General features: G+C 36.4%; 1 protein-coding gene across 11 annotated transcripts in view; it reads right to left on the bottom strand.

Annotated features, from left to right (window-relative positions):
- Positions 1-21908, bottom strand: part of Bbx (BBX high mobility group box domain containing) — a 247239-nt gene that overhangs the window by 86475 nt on the left and 138856 nt on the right. For all 11 annotated transcript variants that reach the window (XM_035444510.1, XM_035444511.1, XM_027412532.2 and 8 more), the window contains one exon: positions 3247-3417. In XM_035444510.1, the coding sequence (XP_035300401.1) occupies positions 3247-3408 (162 nt within the window). In that variant the 5' untranslated portion in view covers positions 3409-3417. The remainder of the gene's footprint in view (positions 1-3246; positions 3418-21908) is intronic.

Raw genomic sequence — 21908 nt, 5'->3', positions numbered from 1 at the left:
TCACAGTTTACTACTTTTTATGCTTTTAAGTAAATATTGCAAATAAATCAAATTAACGATCAATTATTGTCAAACACAAATAATAAAGTCTTGAAACTATGGCTAACTTAAAAAATAAAGAGTACAGATTTATTTTCCTCATTATATATATGCACACACAAACACACATATACATACTTATATGTATGTAATAATTACTAGTAGTGATCTGAATTTCTGAAGATCATTTGCTATTTTGAAACTATGAAGCTAAGGAAAACTTAGGAATAAAATACATTATGTAAATACATATAAATAAATAAATTATAAAGAAATGTGCTGATAAGAACTTGTAAATAAAGATTTTGAAAACTGAATCAGAACATGTTGGCTGATCAGTTGGAAGATGTGCAGAAGGAAAAATTGAGGTTTGGAGCTTCACTTGAACATCAACATGAAGTTCTATAGCACAATACAGGAAAAATGAGAATAGGGTTTGGGATGTAAAGTAGTAGGAAACATGGACTGTTTCAGGAATAATGTGCTCTGCCATGGTGAAAAGTGGGCATTTAAACTGATACACCAGTTATTAGTTTGGGACAAACTGTCACCCTTTATTTTTCTAAGTATTGGCATCAAAAATTCTTTACTACTAATGTTATCATTACTTCATTAAATCAGTCGATTAACTGAAAAGTGAGCAAATATATAAACAACAACAAAATGAAGATTAGAAACAGCTGATTTTATTTTTATTTACCAAGCATCTCTTAACTACAGCTATCTAAGCTAGATGCAATGGTGTGATGGTTCTGTCAACTTGACAGGATTTAGAATCAGCATAGAAACAAATCTCTGAGCATTCCTGTTAAGGACATTCTTAGATTAGGTTAAGTGAGATGGAAAGATGCGCCTTAAATTTGGGTGGAACCACTCTATGAGCTGTGGTCCCAGACTGAACAAAGAGGAAGAAGGGAGCTGAGCAATAACATCCATTACTCTCTGCTTACTATGAATACCTTGTGACAGCTGTCTCTTGCTACTGCTGCTATGCCTTCCTTGCTATAATGGACTACATGCCCTGGAACTGTAATAATACATATTTCCTCATGTTGCTTTTGTCAGGTGTTTTGTTGCAGTAACAAGACAGGTACCTAAAATAAATTTAGAGCCTTGAGAAAATTTCTGAAGCAAGAGACAGACTATTAAATTTGTATTTTAAAAAAAAGAGTTGCTGCTGGTACTGCAGACCACAAATTTTTTTGAGTAAAATCATAAGCAACCAAACCTTGAGAAGCCAATTAAAAGTTTACTTCCAATGTCTAGGAAAAAGAGAGAGCAGAAAGCCAGATAAGAGAATAGGAAAAGGATATAAGAACAGAGATAATATTCAAGATAGAACCAAGAGTGGCTGGTGTTTAACTTGGTTTAAAAACTAAAAATAATCCCAGGAAAGGCAGAATAAATAGTAATGGATAGTTTGCATTTGAAGGAGCTATGGTTAGCTAGGTGGATACTTGCCAGTGGGATAATGATCAGGATATAAATGAGCAAAAATTCTAGGACTAAAGGTTATGGGGATGGATAGGAACAATTCTAAGATCTTTCATTCAGCAATTGTTTACTAGGTACTTGTCATGCACCAGACCCTGTTTTAACAGAGCAATGAGTACAAAAATCAAATTCCTGCCCTTGTTAAGGAAGGAGGGGACATGACTGGCCATTCATTCTAAAATGATCCCTGTAACTGCTTTGTGCAGAATAGGCACTACAGGGAGAAGGATGAAGGCAGAGAGATGGGTAGGAATAAAATAATCTCTGCTAGAAATAGTGGTGGCTTGCACCAAGAGAGTTTAAAAGAGATTTTTAAAGAGGGTCACATAGAGAACATGTTTTAAAAGTTACGGCTGAGAGGAGTTGTGGATGGGTGGGTGGATGGGAAGCTTGAACAAAACCAGGCAAGGCTAAGTATTACTGGAAATGTAGTTACCTTTACTGAGAAATGTGAAATATACAAGATTTGGAGGAGAAAAGTAAAAATTTAGTTTTGAGCACATTCAAACCAAGATTCCTACCATGGATGGATGGATGGATGGATGGATGGATGGATGGATGGATGGATGGATGGATGGATTAGATAGACAGACAGACAGATAGACAGACAGACAGTTTGAAATATGAGTTCAGAATAAAAATCCAGAATGAAGACAGATATTAAGATTACAGGCCCAGAGATGAACAACTTTTGTTTAGTTTTGTTGGACAAGATTTACTACAAAGCTAGTCTCAAATTCTCCATCCTCTTGACTCAGTCTTCCAAAGTACTGAGATGTAAAACTCTACACCCAGATTTGAGCATGAATATTTGAGGGTAAAGTAATATACAGAAATCAACTGAAAGAAACCAGGAAGAAGTGAGGTAAAGGAAGCTACATAAATAGAAGGGAATGTTGTCATGAAAGAGGATATAACCTCAAGTACCAAGTAATCAATGGGGCAAATGAATCAGAAAAGTCAAACGAAGCATACAGTCAGCAATTTCCTGAAACAAGAGAGCAATGATTTGAAGGTCCCCTTCCAAAACTAATCTTGAAATTAAATGGGCACTGAAACATGCCTCATGAGCAGATTGGGCTCACTCCTCATAAAAAGATGAGTTCTGCTAGATGTTTGCTGCTGTTGCTAAAAAGATGACTGAATGGGTGTCAATGGCCTGAAAAATCACTGAAAACATATATTCTAAAAACTTGTGGTGACAAATACATGCTCTTTGTCTTCCATTCAGTATACATGTACTCTGTGTCTGCTATGGGCCAGGCACCACAATTGGTTCTGAGGCAGAAGAGAGGACAAAAGGGGTAAAGCCTCTGCTCTCACAGAGCTTCTCAGGTTCAGAAAAAAGACAAAACAAGTGCATAACTAACCACAGGGCAAATAGTTATGAGTTTTATGGAGAAACCCTGACTTTAAATACAATGATTTAGCTCCTTCAAGGAGGTAGTTCTTTACTGAAACAATGAAAAGTCCGTTATACCAAGTCCTAGGGCTAATTGTTCATGCATGGGAAAGGGGTGTTCCAGAAGGGAACTTTGAGACAATATGGCCACAGAAGCTTCAGGGAGAGGGAGTGAGTACAGCCAGATACCACAAAGGCCAATGCAATGAAGACTAAGCACATAATAATGTTATATTTATTATTATATTTTCTAGAAAATGATTAGTACCTAAACATATACTTGAGATTTCTATGTTGAGTAGAAGGCTTACTTTATCAATATCTTCCTCTTCCTCGTCTTCCTCCTCCTCTTCTGAAAAGTCAAGAAGTTTCTTGGCTAGCAACGGATGCCACTGAAGACACTTCCGTTTTGGTCGTTTTCCAGCTCCTTCTCCTTCAGCTGAATGATCTTTATTTCTATTACTGCCTTTCATCACTGTAACCTGGGGGGTGGGGAGGGAGGGAACAACAAAAGATGGAGTGACTTATGAATATGAACCAAAGTCAGTCTGATTAAAATTACTTTATTTTTCCCAGTTAGCTCTCATTGGATTATAATTTTAATTTCTAAACTATCTATTAGCTTAGACACTTACTTACTTACTGGATTCAGTGAGAATCATAAGTACATAATCATGCATTCATTTTAATGGGCTAAATTGAGCTAAAAAATTGCCTTAACAAGTCTACTTTCCATTCCATAACTTCAAAACTTAAAACCTAAGTAAGCTGTTAGGGGGTTACCAGTTACATTCACCCTTTCACATTTATTCAGGATAGTGTCTCCCAGTTTCCAATCACAAGACTGATGAAAGATGACTTTTCAGGAAGCAGAGAGATTCTGAGAGGGGCCCTCCATATGTTCTGTCATGGCTATTACATTTCAAGTGAATTTTGCATTCTGTACTAAGATAAATACGTGCTTGCAATATTAAAGTGTTTTTTAAGAGTCACTTGATTACTTGGTTTAGATTTGAAATAAAACTATTTCATATGATAAAATATGTATTTCAAAACCTGTGCAGTTTCCAAGAACTTGGTGCATAAACACACTGTGAGTCAGATATCTATAACAAAATAAAACAATCACATTTTTTGCATTCCTCCAGCATACATGTAGCCTTATTTAAAAAGAAAAAAAGGTTTTAAATCTTTACAGTTTTTAAATGCATAATTGCTAAAATAGTTAAGAGATAATCAAGCTTAAATGTGACATAATAACCTTTTTACCCTCAATTCTCCATTGTTTTCCAATGACTTTAAAAAAGTTACTCTTGATGATAAGAGTATGTTCATAACAGATAGTTTGCAATGGCATGTCAATTATTTTCCAATACAACCAACCCTAAAGTCTAGAAGTAACCAAGCACTTTCTTACATGCTATTCATAAATAAAACAAAAATGAGATAGCATGTAACAAAGTGCTATTCATATGTATTCATATAAAACTCAGACAGTATAGTGAAAAACTATCAAACATTAAATGGCTTAGGAACAGATGCTGACAATTATGAACAAACACACTTCTGATCTCACTCCATAAATATTTGTACCAATCCAATGCTTGCAGTACAATGTCACTGAACTTATAACACCATGTTAAAACAATCTTGGGTCCATGCACATAAAGCATCAAGATCCCATCCCATTTTCAAACCTTGTAAAATAACAAACCCATCCAACTTCTTTATTTCTGAATTTTTGAGTTATGCTTAGGTTGTCCTCACTTCAAAACCAAAAGCTGTTCACTAGTGTTTTCATTTAGAACTTGTATGACTCATCTTTGACACTAGAATACTTTAATAAAAATAGTAAGGTAAAGATTTAGTTTACTCAATTATCCTGAATAGTTAGCCAACCGTACCAGTACCATTTCTTAAAATACCCAGATTTCTCTTCACTTTCCAAGAATGTCACTTTTATCCATTCTAAATTTCCATACAGACAAACCCATTTCACTATTCTGTTAATCATCATCTCCCTCTAACTGCTTAACAATCTCCTTTAACAATTTCAGTAGCCTTGGGAACTATGTTATTTGGCACCCTTGAAATTCTCTATTGTATTTGTGTGTGTGATGGGGGTGGTAAGGGGCAACTTGCAGGAGTTGGTTTTCTCCTTCCAGCATACAAGTTCCAGGGATCAACTCAAATCATTAGGTATAGTATACCAAGATACTGCAATTTACTCAACTACCTCACTGCTGATGTACAGTGAAATAAGTCTCTAATTGAACACAGCATAAAAATATGCATTTTCAGGAAATATAAATTGTCCCTTTGATAAAAAAACCTTCATAAAGTATGCATCTGTCTATGATTAGGTCAAAAACAAAACAAACATAAGAAAGTGAGAGAATTGGGAGGGGAGAAGAAAGGAGGAGTTGGAAAGAAAGGAAGAAGAGGAAGGAAAGGAGAAAGAAGCAAAATAGTGTCCCTGTGGCTTTTGTAGCAAGAATTTCTGCTGAATGAAGTAATTATATGCCTCGTATGGCTGCTTTAAGAGCACAAGAAGTTATTGAAAACTCAAATGGAACTAGTTATCTGGCATGTTCTTAATAAAAGAACAAAGATTTCTTGTGAATTGATAGACCATTTAACAACTCCCATTTTATCTACACATAAAGCTTGGCACAGGCAGCCCAGTTTCCAAAAATACCATTGCCATACAGAGAGCAAAGGAAATGGTTGCTTCTGTGGTTTATTAATCATTCAGGATAAGCTGTCTGCGGGGTAATTAAACCCATATTTGGGACCCAATATTTTATGGGATAACATATTTTAATAGTAAAAGAAATCAATGGGAAGCCATATGCTTAAGCATTTTATCAATTGGAGATGGCAAAGTATTGCCAATACCTTTAGAAATGCGTATTTTAGCCCCTAGACTTGTGAATTACATTATGCTATTAGTTTTACATATAATAAGCTTTTATCCTACACACAAACATATATGTCCAGTACCCTTCACAGATAGTAAAATCTAGGGTGCCCAAATCTCTTATAAAATGGTTTAGTATTTTACACAAGCACACTGTTATATGTGGATCTTAAATATTCTCAAAGACTCAATGTTGTGAAGAAGTTATCGTAAATGGTACAGTGGGGGCTGGAGTAATGGCCTGATAGAAAAAGATAATCACTGGAAAAATGCCCTTGAGGGGGATGATGGGAACCTACACCTTCATCTTTCCTTGCTTCCTGACTGCCATAGGGTGAGCAGTGTCTTCCAGCATCTGTCCCCTACAACTGTGTACTTTGCCACCACCACAGGCACAAAGTAATGAGGCCAGTCACTACAGACTGAACATGACCAGTGATCTTCCACCCTTTAACTTGATTTTGCCAGTGACATGAAGCTGAGTAATAAACAGAAGCATCTTTCCCTATTTTTGAGTCATCTCTAGATTATAACATCTAACAAAATGTAAATACTGTGTGAATCATTGCTCTACTATACATTTTGGGGATTAATGACAGAGAAGCCTGTACCATAGATGCAAGTTTTGTTTTGTTTTCTCCCTTGAATATTTATGAGGCTGGATGAATCAAATAGAGGGTCTACTATATATCTGTGCATAAATAGGTCAATATTCATAGAATATTGAATCAAATTAATGGGTAATTAATATGTGGCTTGAAGTTCACCTTCATTCTCATCCTGCATGATCTGTTCTCACTCTTTTTATATAGTCCACATGTTACTTAAGAGTTTTATAATTGTATGTATATAAGTACTCTTTGTGCAAGTATGCCTTTACACAAGAAGAGGGGATCAAATCCCACTAAAGATCATTGTAAACCACCATGTAGTTGCTGGGAATTGAACTCAAGACCTTTGGAAGAGGAGCCAGTGCTCTTAACCTCTGAGCCATCTCTCCAGCCCCCACTATACTGTTTATGATAACTTCAAAAATAATTCTCTTTACACAGAAATATACAGTGATTTTATATTGGTAATTTCATCATATTTTCCTTTGAATTATAATAAGTTAAATAAACTCTCCTCTGCTGTTAAGCCTTTTCATAATGGTTCAAGACATTGTCTTTCTCCTGACATACCAAAGTACTTAAATCAGTTAGGTTTAAGCATCTTTTCAAACAGCTATACAAACCCCAGTACTTAACTGTGGTAGTGATACACTATTTTTGTATAGTATGGTGACTTCAAAGTAACCACCATTTCTTTCATTTCTTTAAATTCAGATATTCTTTTCCTGAGTGGGAAAGGGGAATCAAAACTGTCCAACTCTGATATACAGACCAAGGTGGCTTGTGGTGAGTGAAAACCAACAGCCACCTGAAGTTGGAGGAAAATAGGGCCAGCAACCCAGCACAGTGTCAGAAACAAAACAGGACATTTAATTTTAGCATTCATGACAGAAGAATGCACGAATTAGTGAGCTGTAGGTAGTACATCTCAGATGGACTTGCCACAAAAGTGTAATCTAAAGGTGGAAAACACATCCAGCTGTGAACTGGACACTTTAATAATTTACGGTTGTAATAACTATCTAATGAGCTAGATTTTAATTTCCTATCAGTCTAGTTTTAAACCGTACAAAGAAGGTAAAACAGCAGGGGATAATGATGTTCTTGATTATAGTTCTCAAAAGCAGTAACAAATAAAGAAGAATCAAAGGAAGAGTTAAAAAAATAGGAGTGACAAAGGCAAGGAAGCATAAGTCTGAAACACTACCACTGATCTTCAACAAGAAGGTGGAAATTTTATTAAGTTTGGTAGTGACAGAATATCTTGCTATCTGTCTGTCTATCCATCTATTGATTTGTCTATTTATCACTGCTAAAAGCCCCAATAGTTTAGTCTGGCTGCTGTTTCTCAAAGAAGAACAACTTCAGCTGGCAGTCTATATGCAATAAATGAAGCAATTGATGGATTCAATTCATTCAAATGGGGGTTATTCTATCCTCTGTGACTGTAGACAATCAATGTTAGATTACTTGATCAATGGGCTCAGTACTTTAAAGACTAAATGAGATCAAAACTTTGCTGCTGAGGCTGCCAAGTGATAAATACCTCTAATCAAAGCACTGAATATTTATTTAATGTATAAAAATCAATGCCTCCAGTGTGTATCCATTTTCTATAGGCATAAGTGTCCCAAAATACATACCCACTGTACTGAATTCAGCATTACTCTATTATTTTAAAACCCTTTTAAAAATATTTTCTTACTTTCATTTATGTGCATGTGTGTGCATATGAGAACAGGTGCCCACAGAAGCCAGAAGAGGATATTGGATTCCCTGGAGCTGAAGTTGTAGGTGGTTGTGAGGTGCTGGGAATCAAACTTAAGGCCTCTGTAAGAGTAGTAAGGGCTATTAACACTGAACTATCTGTCCAGTTCCCTTAATGTCAGTCAATTTTATATGGTAAAGAAAACTTCAGTTAACTGTGTTCTTCAAGCCAAATTAGGACCTATCTCATGAGCAAACTCCACAATAACAACAACAAAAACAACACTAAAGGCAGCCAAAAACTGCAAGGAAAACAGATTTACTATCAGCAGGCAATAGATGTCTCACTCTGTAACCAATTACTTGTGAAGTTAGTCATCACATTGATCCTTCCTCCTGTGAAAACTCCACAGTAGTTGTGCTGGTAGATGACAGAATGCCCAGCACACAGACTCAGAGGCTCCCCTTCAGTGTCAGCACAGCAAATCATTTCCTTCCACACCACATGAAAGCAGAATAGCTTTAACCGGCAGCATCTACCCACTCACAAATAGCTAAGGTTCTGCTTAGGAAAGGTATGCTTCTCCCATTCCTCAGTAGTCCATAGACTGCAGACATTATCTCCAACTCCAAAAACTGAAAAGGGAGGGTATCCTTTCCTTGTCTGATTGGCATGTATCATGTAACCAAAGACAGCATGTTTGAAAAAAGATCTTCTCACTCTTTCCATCACCTTGTCTTAGAGTGTGGACCATCAGTACACTTCCTCCTTTAAAACGCTAGCTCTGTGGAATAGGGTCCTTTAGGAGTCTAAACATTTCTGATGTCTAATAAAACCCTATTCCAACCCTAAGGATGGAACCTCAGACACAGGAGAAGATAGGGGTGGCTCAAGAACTCTGCTAGCAACACACATTCTAACCTGAAGGAAGACGGCGCTGTTTCACATCTTTCTCTACTCTGCAGTCAGAAAGCAATTGTGAAGAAATAGCAGTTCTATTACTAGTGCATAAACCAAGCCAATTTTCTCTCAGTCTTTCACAGGAGGTCTGCTTCTGTAGAAGCTAACTAATACTTCAACCTTGAGGCCTTGCTCCTTCTTAGCCTGAAATCCCATTTTCTATCTAAGTTGTTGCTCATCCTTAAAGGCCACTGTCAAATAGGCCCTCCCTCTCTAAGGCCTTACTATGGAAGCCCTTTCACTCTGAGTCTCCTTTGATCAGTTTTAATTCCTTAGTTTCTGTTACTTGTGGTCAAGTGTAGGTGAAAAAATTACAGAGAAAAATTCCAGAAATAAACTATAAGTTATAAGCCATTAGGTAGCATGAGGAAATAGTGTGTCATTCAGCTCCATCCTACCTAGAATAAAAATCATGTCTTCCTTCTGTAACACTACCTGTGTATTAGTCACTGGGTTGCTATCTCAAATATCATATAGAGCTAGACTCAGTAGTGCCCACTTCTTTCCAATCAACTTTCACTTTAATAGTGACTCCAGGAAGCATATAAGTAAGTAGTGATGCTAGTGATTGAGATATGCAAAACCCATGCCAAAGAGAAGCTGTAAAGTTCTTCTTTTAAGGGAAAAGGTAAACGTTCTTAATTATCAGGAAAGAAAGTCCTATGCAGAAATAGCTAAGTCTATAATAACGGTGAGCTTTCTAGTCATAAAATTGTGATGAAAAGAGAAATCTATGCTAATTTTTCTGTTACACCTCAAACTGCAAGCTATGGCAACAATGCAAATAAGAAGTGCTTAGTTAAGATGGAAAAGACATTAAATCTACAAGTGAAAAACATGAGAAAAACTGTATTCTGACAATGGTAGCATACTGCACCAGAAGGAATTCAGGCTTCTGAAGCGTTAGCATAGACTTTCCAGAGGGATAACAGGTCATTTACTCTAAGTTAGGATGGTGGTACAGACTGGCAAGTCAGTTTGAATTAACAACATACATACTGCTGGAGAAATCATGCCTGTCAATGAAGAGGCAACTGACACATTTATATTGCACTGACAACACACCTTTTATTAAATGTATTGAAGTGTTCATTATATCCATACTTTTATTATATATCATAATTATTCAATTTTGTTCACTTTATCATTGTTAATCTTTTACATACCTAATGTGCAAATGAGTCTTTGTCACAGGTGGAAATATATAATGAAAACCTAGTATAGAGAATATTGGACTTGTTCATAGTTTCAGATAACTACAAGGGTCTTCTTGGAACATAGCTCTTGGGAAAATGACAGCCTAGTCCCTGAGCACACAGCAGTTCCTAAAAAACAGTAATGACTATATTTTCCCTTCCTATACTCTACCACATATAATTCAGGAAGCTATACTCTAAAAAATTCTTAAAACACTACTAATAAACTAAAAAGTATTCAATACTTAACTTGCTAGGTGTTAACTGCAATATATATTTATCATCACAATCCTAATAGGAACATTCCAAAGAAGAAACCACTGTGAATCTCAACTGAAGCAACTGAGAGTTAAGTACGTTGCCCAGGGCCACACAGTTAACAGGTAGAAGAGGTGATCCAGAAAATCTAACTTAAGCAAAGTGCTTAGCAAGGGAAAGAGGAGGAAGCCTTTCAGTGTCAACCCTGTACATTTCCAGAACAAGAGATAGCTTAAAAGTCTTAGAAAACCAAAGGGGCACACTAAGGGTGAGGGAAGAGATTTGAGGATTCATGGCACAAAGTATACCTATACCATGTCTCTGATGACTCCAAATGACAATTAGATGAAAACTTGTTGAAAATAAAAGTCCTACAAATGATAATCATTATTACTTCTTGGGATCTAATGACAATCCTACACTATAGATAAAGTGGGAAAAATTTTCATTCAATAAATACTCTCATTTTAGAAGCATGCAGTTACAGTTTATGCAGAATGTCTTTAAATGTTCCCTACTGAAAAGCAGTAAACTCATCATATTGAAACCAGCTCTGTCATGATGTTATCTGTATGCTCTTCATGAGTAACAAGGCACCTACTGGTCAAAGAAAAGAGACCACTGTGCTGGTCTCTTCTCAAACTTCATGATGGAAAATATATTTTTAAGATCTTTTAATACTTGCAGCTTCGTGACCCTTATCCTTGGAGAAGCCTAACAAGATAAAATGCTGCTCTAAGGTACAGATATCAAGACAGTATCTATCTGGAAAGAGACAAGGCACCAAGAGAGAGGAATTGGCAAGGAGAGCTGTTTAGACAAAGAAGTCAGTAACAGGTTTGGCTGTAATCCCCATTTACCCATGCTCCAATGCAACCATCACTATTTCTAGTATTTTGTAGAGGAGTTTACGTTCTTAATTGTTAAATTGCTACTCTTCGATTGGCTTAAAAATACTTTTTAGTTTACATATTAACAAAGGTTTTTATTTAGATGCATTTATTAGCTTTTAGGTCATTATTATCACATTGAAAAGAAGATGAAGCACCAAAAAATATGGTTACAGGTGTTTCCTCCTACCCCATTATCAGTGCAGTTGGGACCTGCCTGTCTGTGGTCTTGGTCTTGTCCAACCTCACTCACTTTAACTCCCGTTCCACTCATCCTTTGCCTCTGCGATGTCCTCTGCACTTCCCGTTTGCTTTTGTTCATCCTTCCTCATGGCTTCTGTGCTATGCTTTCTGTGCTCTTCCATGCCTGCAGTCTGCAGCCTGTCCTCTCTGCTCCAGCCCGCCTCACGTACTACACTAGCTCCTGCTCATGCCACCTGCTTTCCAGTGCACCACTTTCAATCAATCACACATACACAAAGGCAATGCTGTAGCTTTTTACCCTTGTATAGACAATATTTTCATCTAGTGCATGTAATATTATGACCTCGTGGGATTTCTCTCTCAGAAACTCTTCAGTGTAATGATTGTCCCAGCCAATTGTGTTTTACCCCATCAGTCAGAGCAAAGATACCTGTGCTAGACAAAGAGGAGCACTTAGAGAACAGATGAAATTGAACATAGAAATAGGACTTATCTACTTTGTTATGCTTCTGTGTTGTTCTGTTAGCAAAAGAGAAAGAAACCTTGAAAGAAAACATGCAGAAAGGAAAAAAACAACAGGAAGGGTGCAAGAGGAGAGAGAAAAGACACAAGTTAGCAAAGGAATGTGATAGATGTGATAAGTCAAAGTTAATTCCACACAGTTGTTAATATCAGTCTAAAAACATGTTCCAGTAGCTTTATTCCTATCTGTGGCCATTTGTTAACAGCTTTCCATTATTCTCTCAGAACACAGCCTATGGGATGTGGTTTACTGGTACTCTTTTCCTATCGTTGGTTCTGTTCTTCACAACCCAAGCTCTAAATCTCTAGAGCACCTTTCTTCTCTAGAGTAATTCTTGCGTTTCTGGCTAATCCTGTGTCATCCTCACATTTCCATAAAACTCTGCAGTCTAAGGTTGGTCTTCAGTGTTTACCTGTGAACCACTACATACTTGTCTTATTAGCCCCAATGTGCTCTGTAGAAAATTTATTTCTCCTCCGTTCCTATTAATATTAAGAGCATGAATAATAATAATGGCAACTGGTCATACATGCTTCCTATGTACCACATTCTAAGAGCTTTTTACTTTAATTAACACTTTTAACTAAAGGATAGGTATTATCTGCTTCTTAAATATAATAAAACCGAAGTACATACAATACAGAGAAATATTTCATCCCTCATAAATTAACCAAAGTTTCATTAGACACATGTCACTTGAGTAGAGTCCAATTATGCTGCCCAAGAAGGAAACCTTATTGATCACATGGTAAGCCATAAATAAAATGTATAAATCATACCAGGAGCACATAATTGGTAGAGCCAATATTTGAAATTAAGAGTCTGGTTTCAGAATGTGGTTCTCGACCATTAATCAATGCTGCTTCATAACAACAACAAACTTTACTAAATGAACTCCTCATTAATTACAGCCTTTAACTCTTTATTAATAAAACGTTTTAGAAGATGCTGTAATCATCACTTTTTTTTTTTTTTTTTTTTTTTTTGGTTTTTCAAGACAGGGTTTTTCTGTGTAGCTTTGAAGCCTCTCTCTGGAGACCAGGCTGGCCTCGAACTCACAGAGATTCGCCTGCCTCTGCCTCCCGAGTGCTGGGATTAAAGGCGTGCACCACCAACGCCCAGCTATAATCATCACTTTTAAACAACAGAACAACTATGAATGACAAAGCTAATGCAACCCACAGTTACAGGGCCAGCATATGATGGGGCTAGAATTCAAATGTAGGTCTTCAAACCCCAGAGCCTCAGTTTTGAATCATCTTCCATACTGTTCTTCTTGCCACAATATGACATTTTCTAAGAATGTCCTTGCTTCCTGGTTAACATGTCAAATACTGAGCTGGTCTGCCAATTCAAAACTTCCTTTCTTAGGCAGGTCAACATCAATCCCTTCCATTCCTTGAAGCTACCTTTTGCGACCTTTAGTTTCTTTGACAAACTGTCAACAACTTGCTGCATCAATCTCTTTGTATTCAGTCTAGATACAATTCTTTGAGAGTTCTCTGAATCCCTAGCCTCCTTTACCAAGTCTTTCTTTGTATAAACTGGTCTTTCCAGACCAGATTGACAGGTCTCTGTGTATACAAAAGCCATCAAGCTAGCACCTATGCAGAATTGCTTGCCAGTTATTTGTTCACAGTGCCCGCCTTGTGGTGAACTGACATGGTCCTAACCTTCAACAATAACCCCTTATAGAGAGCAAGCAGATTTTTCTAATCATGCCATAGGCACTCAGCTCTCTACTTCACTGATTCAAATGTTTTCTAGACTCTCAAAGAAGTTACCTTGCTTGAGCCAGCCCTCTGCCTCCACTCCACCCCTGAGGAATATGCCAAAGCTTATGGAATAGCGCCTAGGCATCTCTTACCTTCACATAAATACTCAGAAACATTTTACAAGCTGTATCTATCTGCTTTTCTTATACACTTACACATTTATATATGAAAAATGCATATCCTTTCTGCTTTTCCCCACAAATTACTACATCCAATTTCTTACCAAGATCTCCCTTCAACTTCATACATATGTTGCACATCAGTCTGGTCTTCTCAGCTAAAGCTGTACTGATTATCAGTTTTCTACATCCCAATCAATCTGTCCATGGACTATTTTAAACAACTTCTTAAAATACTAAAGCAGAAATCCAAACTCCTATCTTTACATAACTTACAAAACCCCCTTACCTAGTAGTTCCTGCTTGCTTTTAAAGCTATCAAGGTTTCTTTGCTATGAAAAAAAATGGCCACACTGAAAGGTTTCTCAACAGAGACTAACCAAATTAATTGAAAAATCAACCATGTACATAATGAATCCACATTGTTTCTGGCAATGCTCACCATGTTACATTGTGACTTCATCACAGTCTTGGTTCTGGACACAAAGTATACATACTTTGTACTACACATGTCATTGCATGCAGTATAAACAAACATGCTCCTTCAAGCACCAATGCTAGGAACTGTGGTGTTTTTACTATATATAAAATGCATTGTGCTCATGTATAAACATAATGGTTCAACTAGAGAAAACATTTCTTTTCATTTTCCTCATTTTCTTACCATTATTCCTCATCATTTGAGTATCAAATTGGCATGTTTTGATTATATTATTAGAATGTTGGATTTTTAAAAGTATTTTTTATGTTGCTAACTTGAATTTCATTTTTTTAAAATGAGTTTTGACTTGAGATCAAGGATAGAATTTCCAACAATTTCTGAAATGTCCCCTAAACATCTTTCTATCATTATCTCCTATATGTTTATGCAAGCTAGCATTCTTAATGCTGACAATTATAAAATAAAAAAAATCAACTATGTAAAGCACTAAATATATTCCATTCTGTAGTATTTAGTCAACCAAGATTTAATTATGCAGAAATAGACATATACATACATCATCACTATTTTCTTGTCATTAGTAAATGGTAAAATTATATCTATACAAAAATGCTTTAAAATGAACTCATGATTTGTTATCAGTAAATACTTGTTTTGTATACCTATTTTATACTCCTAGATAGCAAACATCACCTAAAAATTTGAGGAAAAAAAGGTGCAAATGGAAGAGGTTTAAGAAGCTTTGCTGTGATGTACCACACAGAACAGCCTGTTTCCTTCTTTGCATCATAGGGTCCATGACAGACAGCATGAGCTGCACTTTCCCCAGGACAGCGCTAGGGTCTGACAAGGGGCCAGGCACACTCTATGCAAACACTTTTTTTAATGAAGGAATTAAGGCTGTTTCCAGCAGGGGACTTCTTCCATCTTATTTTGTTCTCCTTTGTCTCCATTACTTTCCTAATCCATCCCTATCACACCCTGCTGTGACCCAATTCAGAAATTTCTAGTACCCATCCATTCAAATCATCAACTAAAGCATCTAGTGATTTTATTTGGAAATTGTTTTTATAGCAGTCATGAGGAAAGAATAATTCCTAATGAGTAATTCTGATCTCACTGGAGAAATGACTGCCCTCTTCTCCAGCATCCATTACTGAATTCTGACTACTTTATCTTCTGTAGTTTATGTGAGCTCTTTGACTTTAAGGAGTAATTACACATATTTTTCAAAAATGCACACACAATGATCAAAGTTTAAAAGAACTGCTTTTATTTTACATGACTTAGTTGTAAAGCTTAAAAATTATCTAAAAAATCTAGGTGTGTCTCATCATCCATCATGGTCTTCAATCATAAGGACTGAATTTTCAAGTCAACAACCTACACAAACAATTGGAAATTCTTTTTTCTGTGCTACTGTTCTTTAAAGGGATGGTAAATAATTTCATGACAGCTCACTTATTTTGCTGTACAACACAAAATTTCTTGGCCTAAATAGTTACAAAGGGGAAAAAACTACTCATTTTTAAAAAATAGAAAAGAGCTCTCATTTCTTTTTGAAATACTCTAGTGTCTTGATGAGTGACTCAGCACCTTTAATGGGTTAGGGGTTAGCTTTTTTATACTCTGACATATTGCTGTTTACCTTCATGTATAAATCTTGTGAAAGATAAGTTAAGTGCTACTCAACTTTAAACTGCCCAGTGCTCATAAGATAGCCCATATCATAAATGGATATGCATTTATTCACAAAACTGGTGAAATTCGTCAACTTGATACCATAACAGCCCACATCTGCCAAAGAATTTTGATAGGATGCACAGGATGCTATTGTTCATTTCTATAGAACTAGAGTTCAGAAGAAAGCCATGATTTATACTTTACATTTGGCAAGTTTTTTTTAAATATATTACTATTTCCTGATTCAGTACATATGAAACAAGCAGTACTTCCTGATGATTTCTTCCTAACAGTGTTCTGTTCTAATCATTCATAACTCACTCTATGACAGCTTCCTCAGTTTAAAGCCTTTTTAGGTTTCTGACCGGAAGATACCCTAATTCCAGGGCTACATATTGAAAATGTTTTAATTTTCTTAGTAATATGCATAACATTTTTTTTTTAAAATTCATTATTCATTATTGCACAGGACTATCCAAACCCAAAACAAAGCGGGGGAGTGGGGAGAGCAAGCAAACAAACAAACAAACAAAACCTCAATTGCAAAGTGAGAATTTAAAGGATACAAATTTCAATCTGACCCAGAGCCCTGTCCTTCTGTTTCTTCTCTGTAATAAGCATGAGAGTGCTGTAAGCTGCACCTGTGAGGATTCTTGTTCACTGAGGCATCTTGGACTATATTTTTTTATAGCCTAGTTTACATGAATCTGCTCCCTCTGCTGGCCAATTCTGTATCTTCTAGCTTCCTATTTGAAGAGAAAAGTAATGGTTCCTGTATAATGAGTAAATGTTCCCTGTAATACACTCAGGAGCTGTGCAAACTAGGGAAAGACATCTGGAATTTAAAACTTCACACTACTCTCCCCTTAAGTAGTGATCTTAGTCTACTGAGATGACTGCTCCTTAATTTCTTTCCTTTCTAACTGGAATATCCAGTCTCTTGTAACTATACCTTTCCATATGTCCTATGGCAGTGTGTGCAAAAACCACAGGAGGGCGTGTTGCACTCAGATACTGATTAGTCAAGGCCACAAGAGTTCCTGACTGGACAAATACAACAGGGACTCAGAGCTACCAGAGACTCTAGTTGGTGCTGACTTAGTCAAACATAGATTATAATAGAATAATTAGGTCATTTTCTGACATATCTTAGAAACTTTTAATTTCAAAAAAGTACCTTACAATTGGAAATTTGAGTACGTTTTATTAAGTTCCAAATTTATTTTATAATACTGCCATTGATACCACAAGTTGCTATTTTATCTGCTGCTTTGTAATCTTACATCACTATGTAATGTGTAAAGCCTATTATATTCATTTATTTACATATCATTATTCAATTTTGTAAAGCAGGAATAAACACACCTGAGAAGCACACAGAGATTTATAGTGTCTTTCAAATACCATTGACTGTCACAGCCTTAAATGTTTTGTACTTTCAGCCCCAAACACTTATATCTGAATTGCATCATGGACTGTGGTATTTAATCAATATATTTACTTTGTGAAAAAAACTATCACCATTTCAAAAAATCTTTTCCTTGTTTTTGGCATTCCATTAGAGTCTCTCAATACTTAAGAGAATCACCATGGGTTTGGCCATATGAATACACTGAGGAGCAGAAAGAATCCAGAACAGAGAGCTCCTGTGTCTGTGCTTTGCATTTTGTAAGTATTGATGTCCTTGTGAATAATGGCCCATGAGTACTCAATCTTTCAAGTGTCTTACTGATGGAGTGAACATGCATCTCCACCTAATTGTTATGATAGGTGGGCTGACAAAACATCCTGAGTTCCAGTTACTTGAACTAAATTCAGAATTGTACACAGTACATAGTTTACAGTTTAATAGATATCACAACAGCTTGTTATTGCCACAGGCAACATAGCAGGAAAGGGAAACCTAGCATATAATCCCAAGGGAGCATGCAGCTTCCCACACTTATTGCAAATACTTTTTAAGTATAAAAGCAAAAATCCATAGCATATCTTTGTTATTTTTTGAAACAGGCTCTCACTAAGTAGCCTTGACTGGCCTGAAACTCATGTAAACCTGGCTGGACAAAAAACTCAAGAGATCCACCTGTCTCTCCCTATTAACTGCAGGGATTAAAGGTGTGAACCACCATGAGCAACATATTCAATATTTGCTAGATTTAAAAATGGGCTGATTAAGAATAGGTAAATGTATATATATATATATATATATATATATATATATATATATATATATATATATGGGTTATTAGCCATAGAGAAGAATGAGTGTATATTATTTGAAAAATAAATGGAAACTGGCTATCATCATGTTATATAAATAACCCAGATTCATAAAGATAAATATTACATGTCTTCTCTCATATGTGGAGTCTAGATTTAAAGAAAACAAACCACGACAGTAGAAGCATGACTATTTGGGAATAGGAAGGGGACCAGGAGGTGAAAGGAAGGAGGACAAGAGAGAGCAATAGAGGTGGGTAAATATAATCAAAATATATTATATGCTTGTATAAAAACATTACAAGAGAACTGATCATTTGGTACAACTAATGTATACTAGTAAAATTATTTAAAATGTAAAGTAAGTTTGGGTAAAATTTTAGGGAAAAAAGGAACATAAATGACATAAATTTAAACACCTGCAATCTAGGTGGGAAAATACATCGAACCTATCCTTGCTCATAATCGAATAGTAAATGCCAGAAACATTTTATATAATGCTACAGTTTTTCTGGAACAGGAAGGTAAGGTTTGTCTTGGAGTGAAGAGAACCCTGCTTCTCAAGCCTTAGCTCTCATGACTCCAAGCCTGGGCTTCAGGTGAACTCTTATAGAGCCTCTGCTGAGACAACTCTCCATCCTGTGTCAACATTTGGAGACTTGCTCATGGACTCACATCGAAGGAAATGGCACTAGTTATAAAGGTGAGTTCAAGCAATAAAAGACTCACTGGTGAGATAGAACCCACATAAGAAAACTACTGTGGAACTAGGCAGCATATAATAGAGAGCAACAACTTTGTCCTAAAGCATGAGAGAACAGGGAGGATATAATACTATGCTATAGTCTCCTCATGTGGGCACCTAAGAGACACTAAAGCCAATGGAGAATTCAGACATGAATCCATACCAGGATGAATTCAGATTTATTCTCTCTCATGACCCATATTTAGCCACTGTTAACAGCTAAACTCCCTGACACTGTTAAAGGCACTGTCTGTTGTGAACTTAGGTTCCAAGTGCTTTCTGACATGGTAAAATTTTGCCAGCTCCAACTTTACATTTGGGTGCTAGCAAAATTAACTGTTGTTACCTAACACTGGGATAGGTTCTGCAACTTCCTAAGGGTTATACTAACTGGAAGGGAGTCAGGTGGCTGGACAATTCCTGAATCTCAGACTTGAATTACAAACTGGGAAGGCATTTATAGAAAAGCAAGAAAGAAGAAGAAAATGTGGTCAAAGACAATAGAGGAGTATGTGAAATATATAATGACATTTTGTGATTCTCACACTCACATTTCCTTACTTGTAGACTTCCTTTCTGCATAGAAGCAGAGAACATGGGATGAACCGTACACTCAATATTAGTGTTCATCCTGGCTTACCTTGAAAGAAAAGGACTCACTGTCAGACCTGCCCAGTGACAACCAGTAACCTAATAGAGTGGGATAACTGGAAGATCGTCAGAGATCAGAAGGTTGTTTTAGGACCAGTGGGCAAAAGGACTTCCTCTGAAAGCCAGATAACTTTAAGAGTTCCATCTCAGAACCCCGGGTGGAAGGAGAGACCCAACTCTGGCAAGGTGTTCTCTCATCTCCACACACATGTGTGTTCCCCCCGCCACACACACACACACACACACACACACACACACACACACACACACACACAGTAATAATAGATAAAATAATTTTTTTTTAAAAAGAAGGTTGGTCTAACTAACTTCATAATCTCATCACTCTGATGCTGTGATTTGACCTTGTATCCACAGATACAACTGAAGTGTAGTAGGGAATGCCCCCTTCCCTATACACAGTCCTCCACCACACACACACACACACACACACACACACACACAGCACACCCACAGAAGGTACAGACAAAGCTCCACCAACAACCTATATACTCATGGAAGTTTATCTGCAATTGAATCTGTATAGGTGGGTCTTTTGCAGTGGTAATTTTATGTGTTTATTCCACAATGTTTACATTTCCTCCTGGTTTAATTACCACTAGATTCTATAATTTAGAAATTAGCTACAATGCTGAATGCTGCATACCTTCACTAAGTTGTATCTTAATTATAGATACCTTAAACTCTTGTGTGCTTTCTTAGATTCTGTATTGAGAAAAAATAATTTTTAACATTTTAATAAGGCTTCCTATGGTATGTTTATGTGTCAGTAGCATGCAACTATAGTCCTTGCTATTTCCGAGGCAAGGGAGGAACACTACATTTTTATTGGAAATAAAGGTGACTTAGAGCAAACCTGAAATCAGAATTCTAAAACATGACCAAGAAATTTTGGAGAACAATATGTAGGCCTTTTCCTTTTTCAGGTTACCAATATTGCAGGTACCACTCTAACTTTTAATTTTTAAACTATTTAATTCCCCAAATAACACTGAAATAGGAACTGTACTTGAGCAAATTTCTGATGTAAGGAACAGAGGCACACAGAGCAACTTGCCCAGTATGAGTGCCAGGAAAGCTGGGACACTGCATGCATAAGACTGGGGCCCTAGAAACCTAGAGGCAATACTGCAGTGCTTTTCAGCACTTGCCATGGCTAAGTGATTTGAGTTCTCCACTACTGCTATAACACATTTAAAACAGGATTAAACTCTAAAAGGTTTCTACTAAGTCCTCTAAGGATCACAGAGCTCATAAGTTAAATAAGGAAACAAAGCACAAACAAGAAAGAGAAAAGGGAAAAATGGTAAATACCTTTGTCACCTTTAACCTGGGACTTCCTTTAATAAGTGAAGTGTTTGTGACTCAGTATAGTTCAACTTCACCATAATTAATATTATAAGCTTAACTATAATTAAATCACTGCCTTAAGAGCTGCATTATTAAATAATCGTTGATTTAATGATTATTTTAAAATAAGTAAATATTAATAGAATCCAGTTATTTTGTTGGGCTATTTTTCCATTCTTTATTATATAAAATAACATAAAAATAGGTCATATAATATATAAAAATATGATTATATTAAATTAGTATAAAAATTAAATAAGTTCTCTTACTAGTAAGACTTATTTTAGTGTTTCCCATATAACCCAGGAGTCTATTAAACCAACTTCAAAAAATTTTAGGGTTCATCTTGAAGGTATTTTAGCAAACAGTTATATAGAACCCCAATTACAATTTCTCCTGTACTACAAATATCATGTGAGGTGAAGAAAATCCGTGCACTGGGAAGAGGGAGATGCAAAAGTGACAGCCATTTCACTTGGCAATATGAAAGGTCTTGATCCACTGTTCCAACCTAGAACCATGATTCTTGGGACCTGTCTCAGAGAGAGAAGGCAGTAAGAAATGACTGTCCAGGTTTCTAACACACACACACACACACACACACACACACACACACACACACACACACACACACACACACACACACACACACACACACACACACACACACACACACAAACCAACAAAAAAAACCCAAACA

This window comes from Cricetulus griseus, chromosome 4 (assembly GCF_003668045.3).
Source record: "Cricetulus griseus strain 17A/GY chromosome 4, alternate assembly CriGri-PICRH-1.0, whole genome shotgun sequence".
NCBI lineage: Eukaryota > Metazoa > Chordata > Mammalia > Rodentia > Cricetidae > Cricetulus > Cricetulus griseus.
This window is presented reverse-complemented; position numbering and strand designations above follow the sequence as displayed.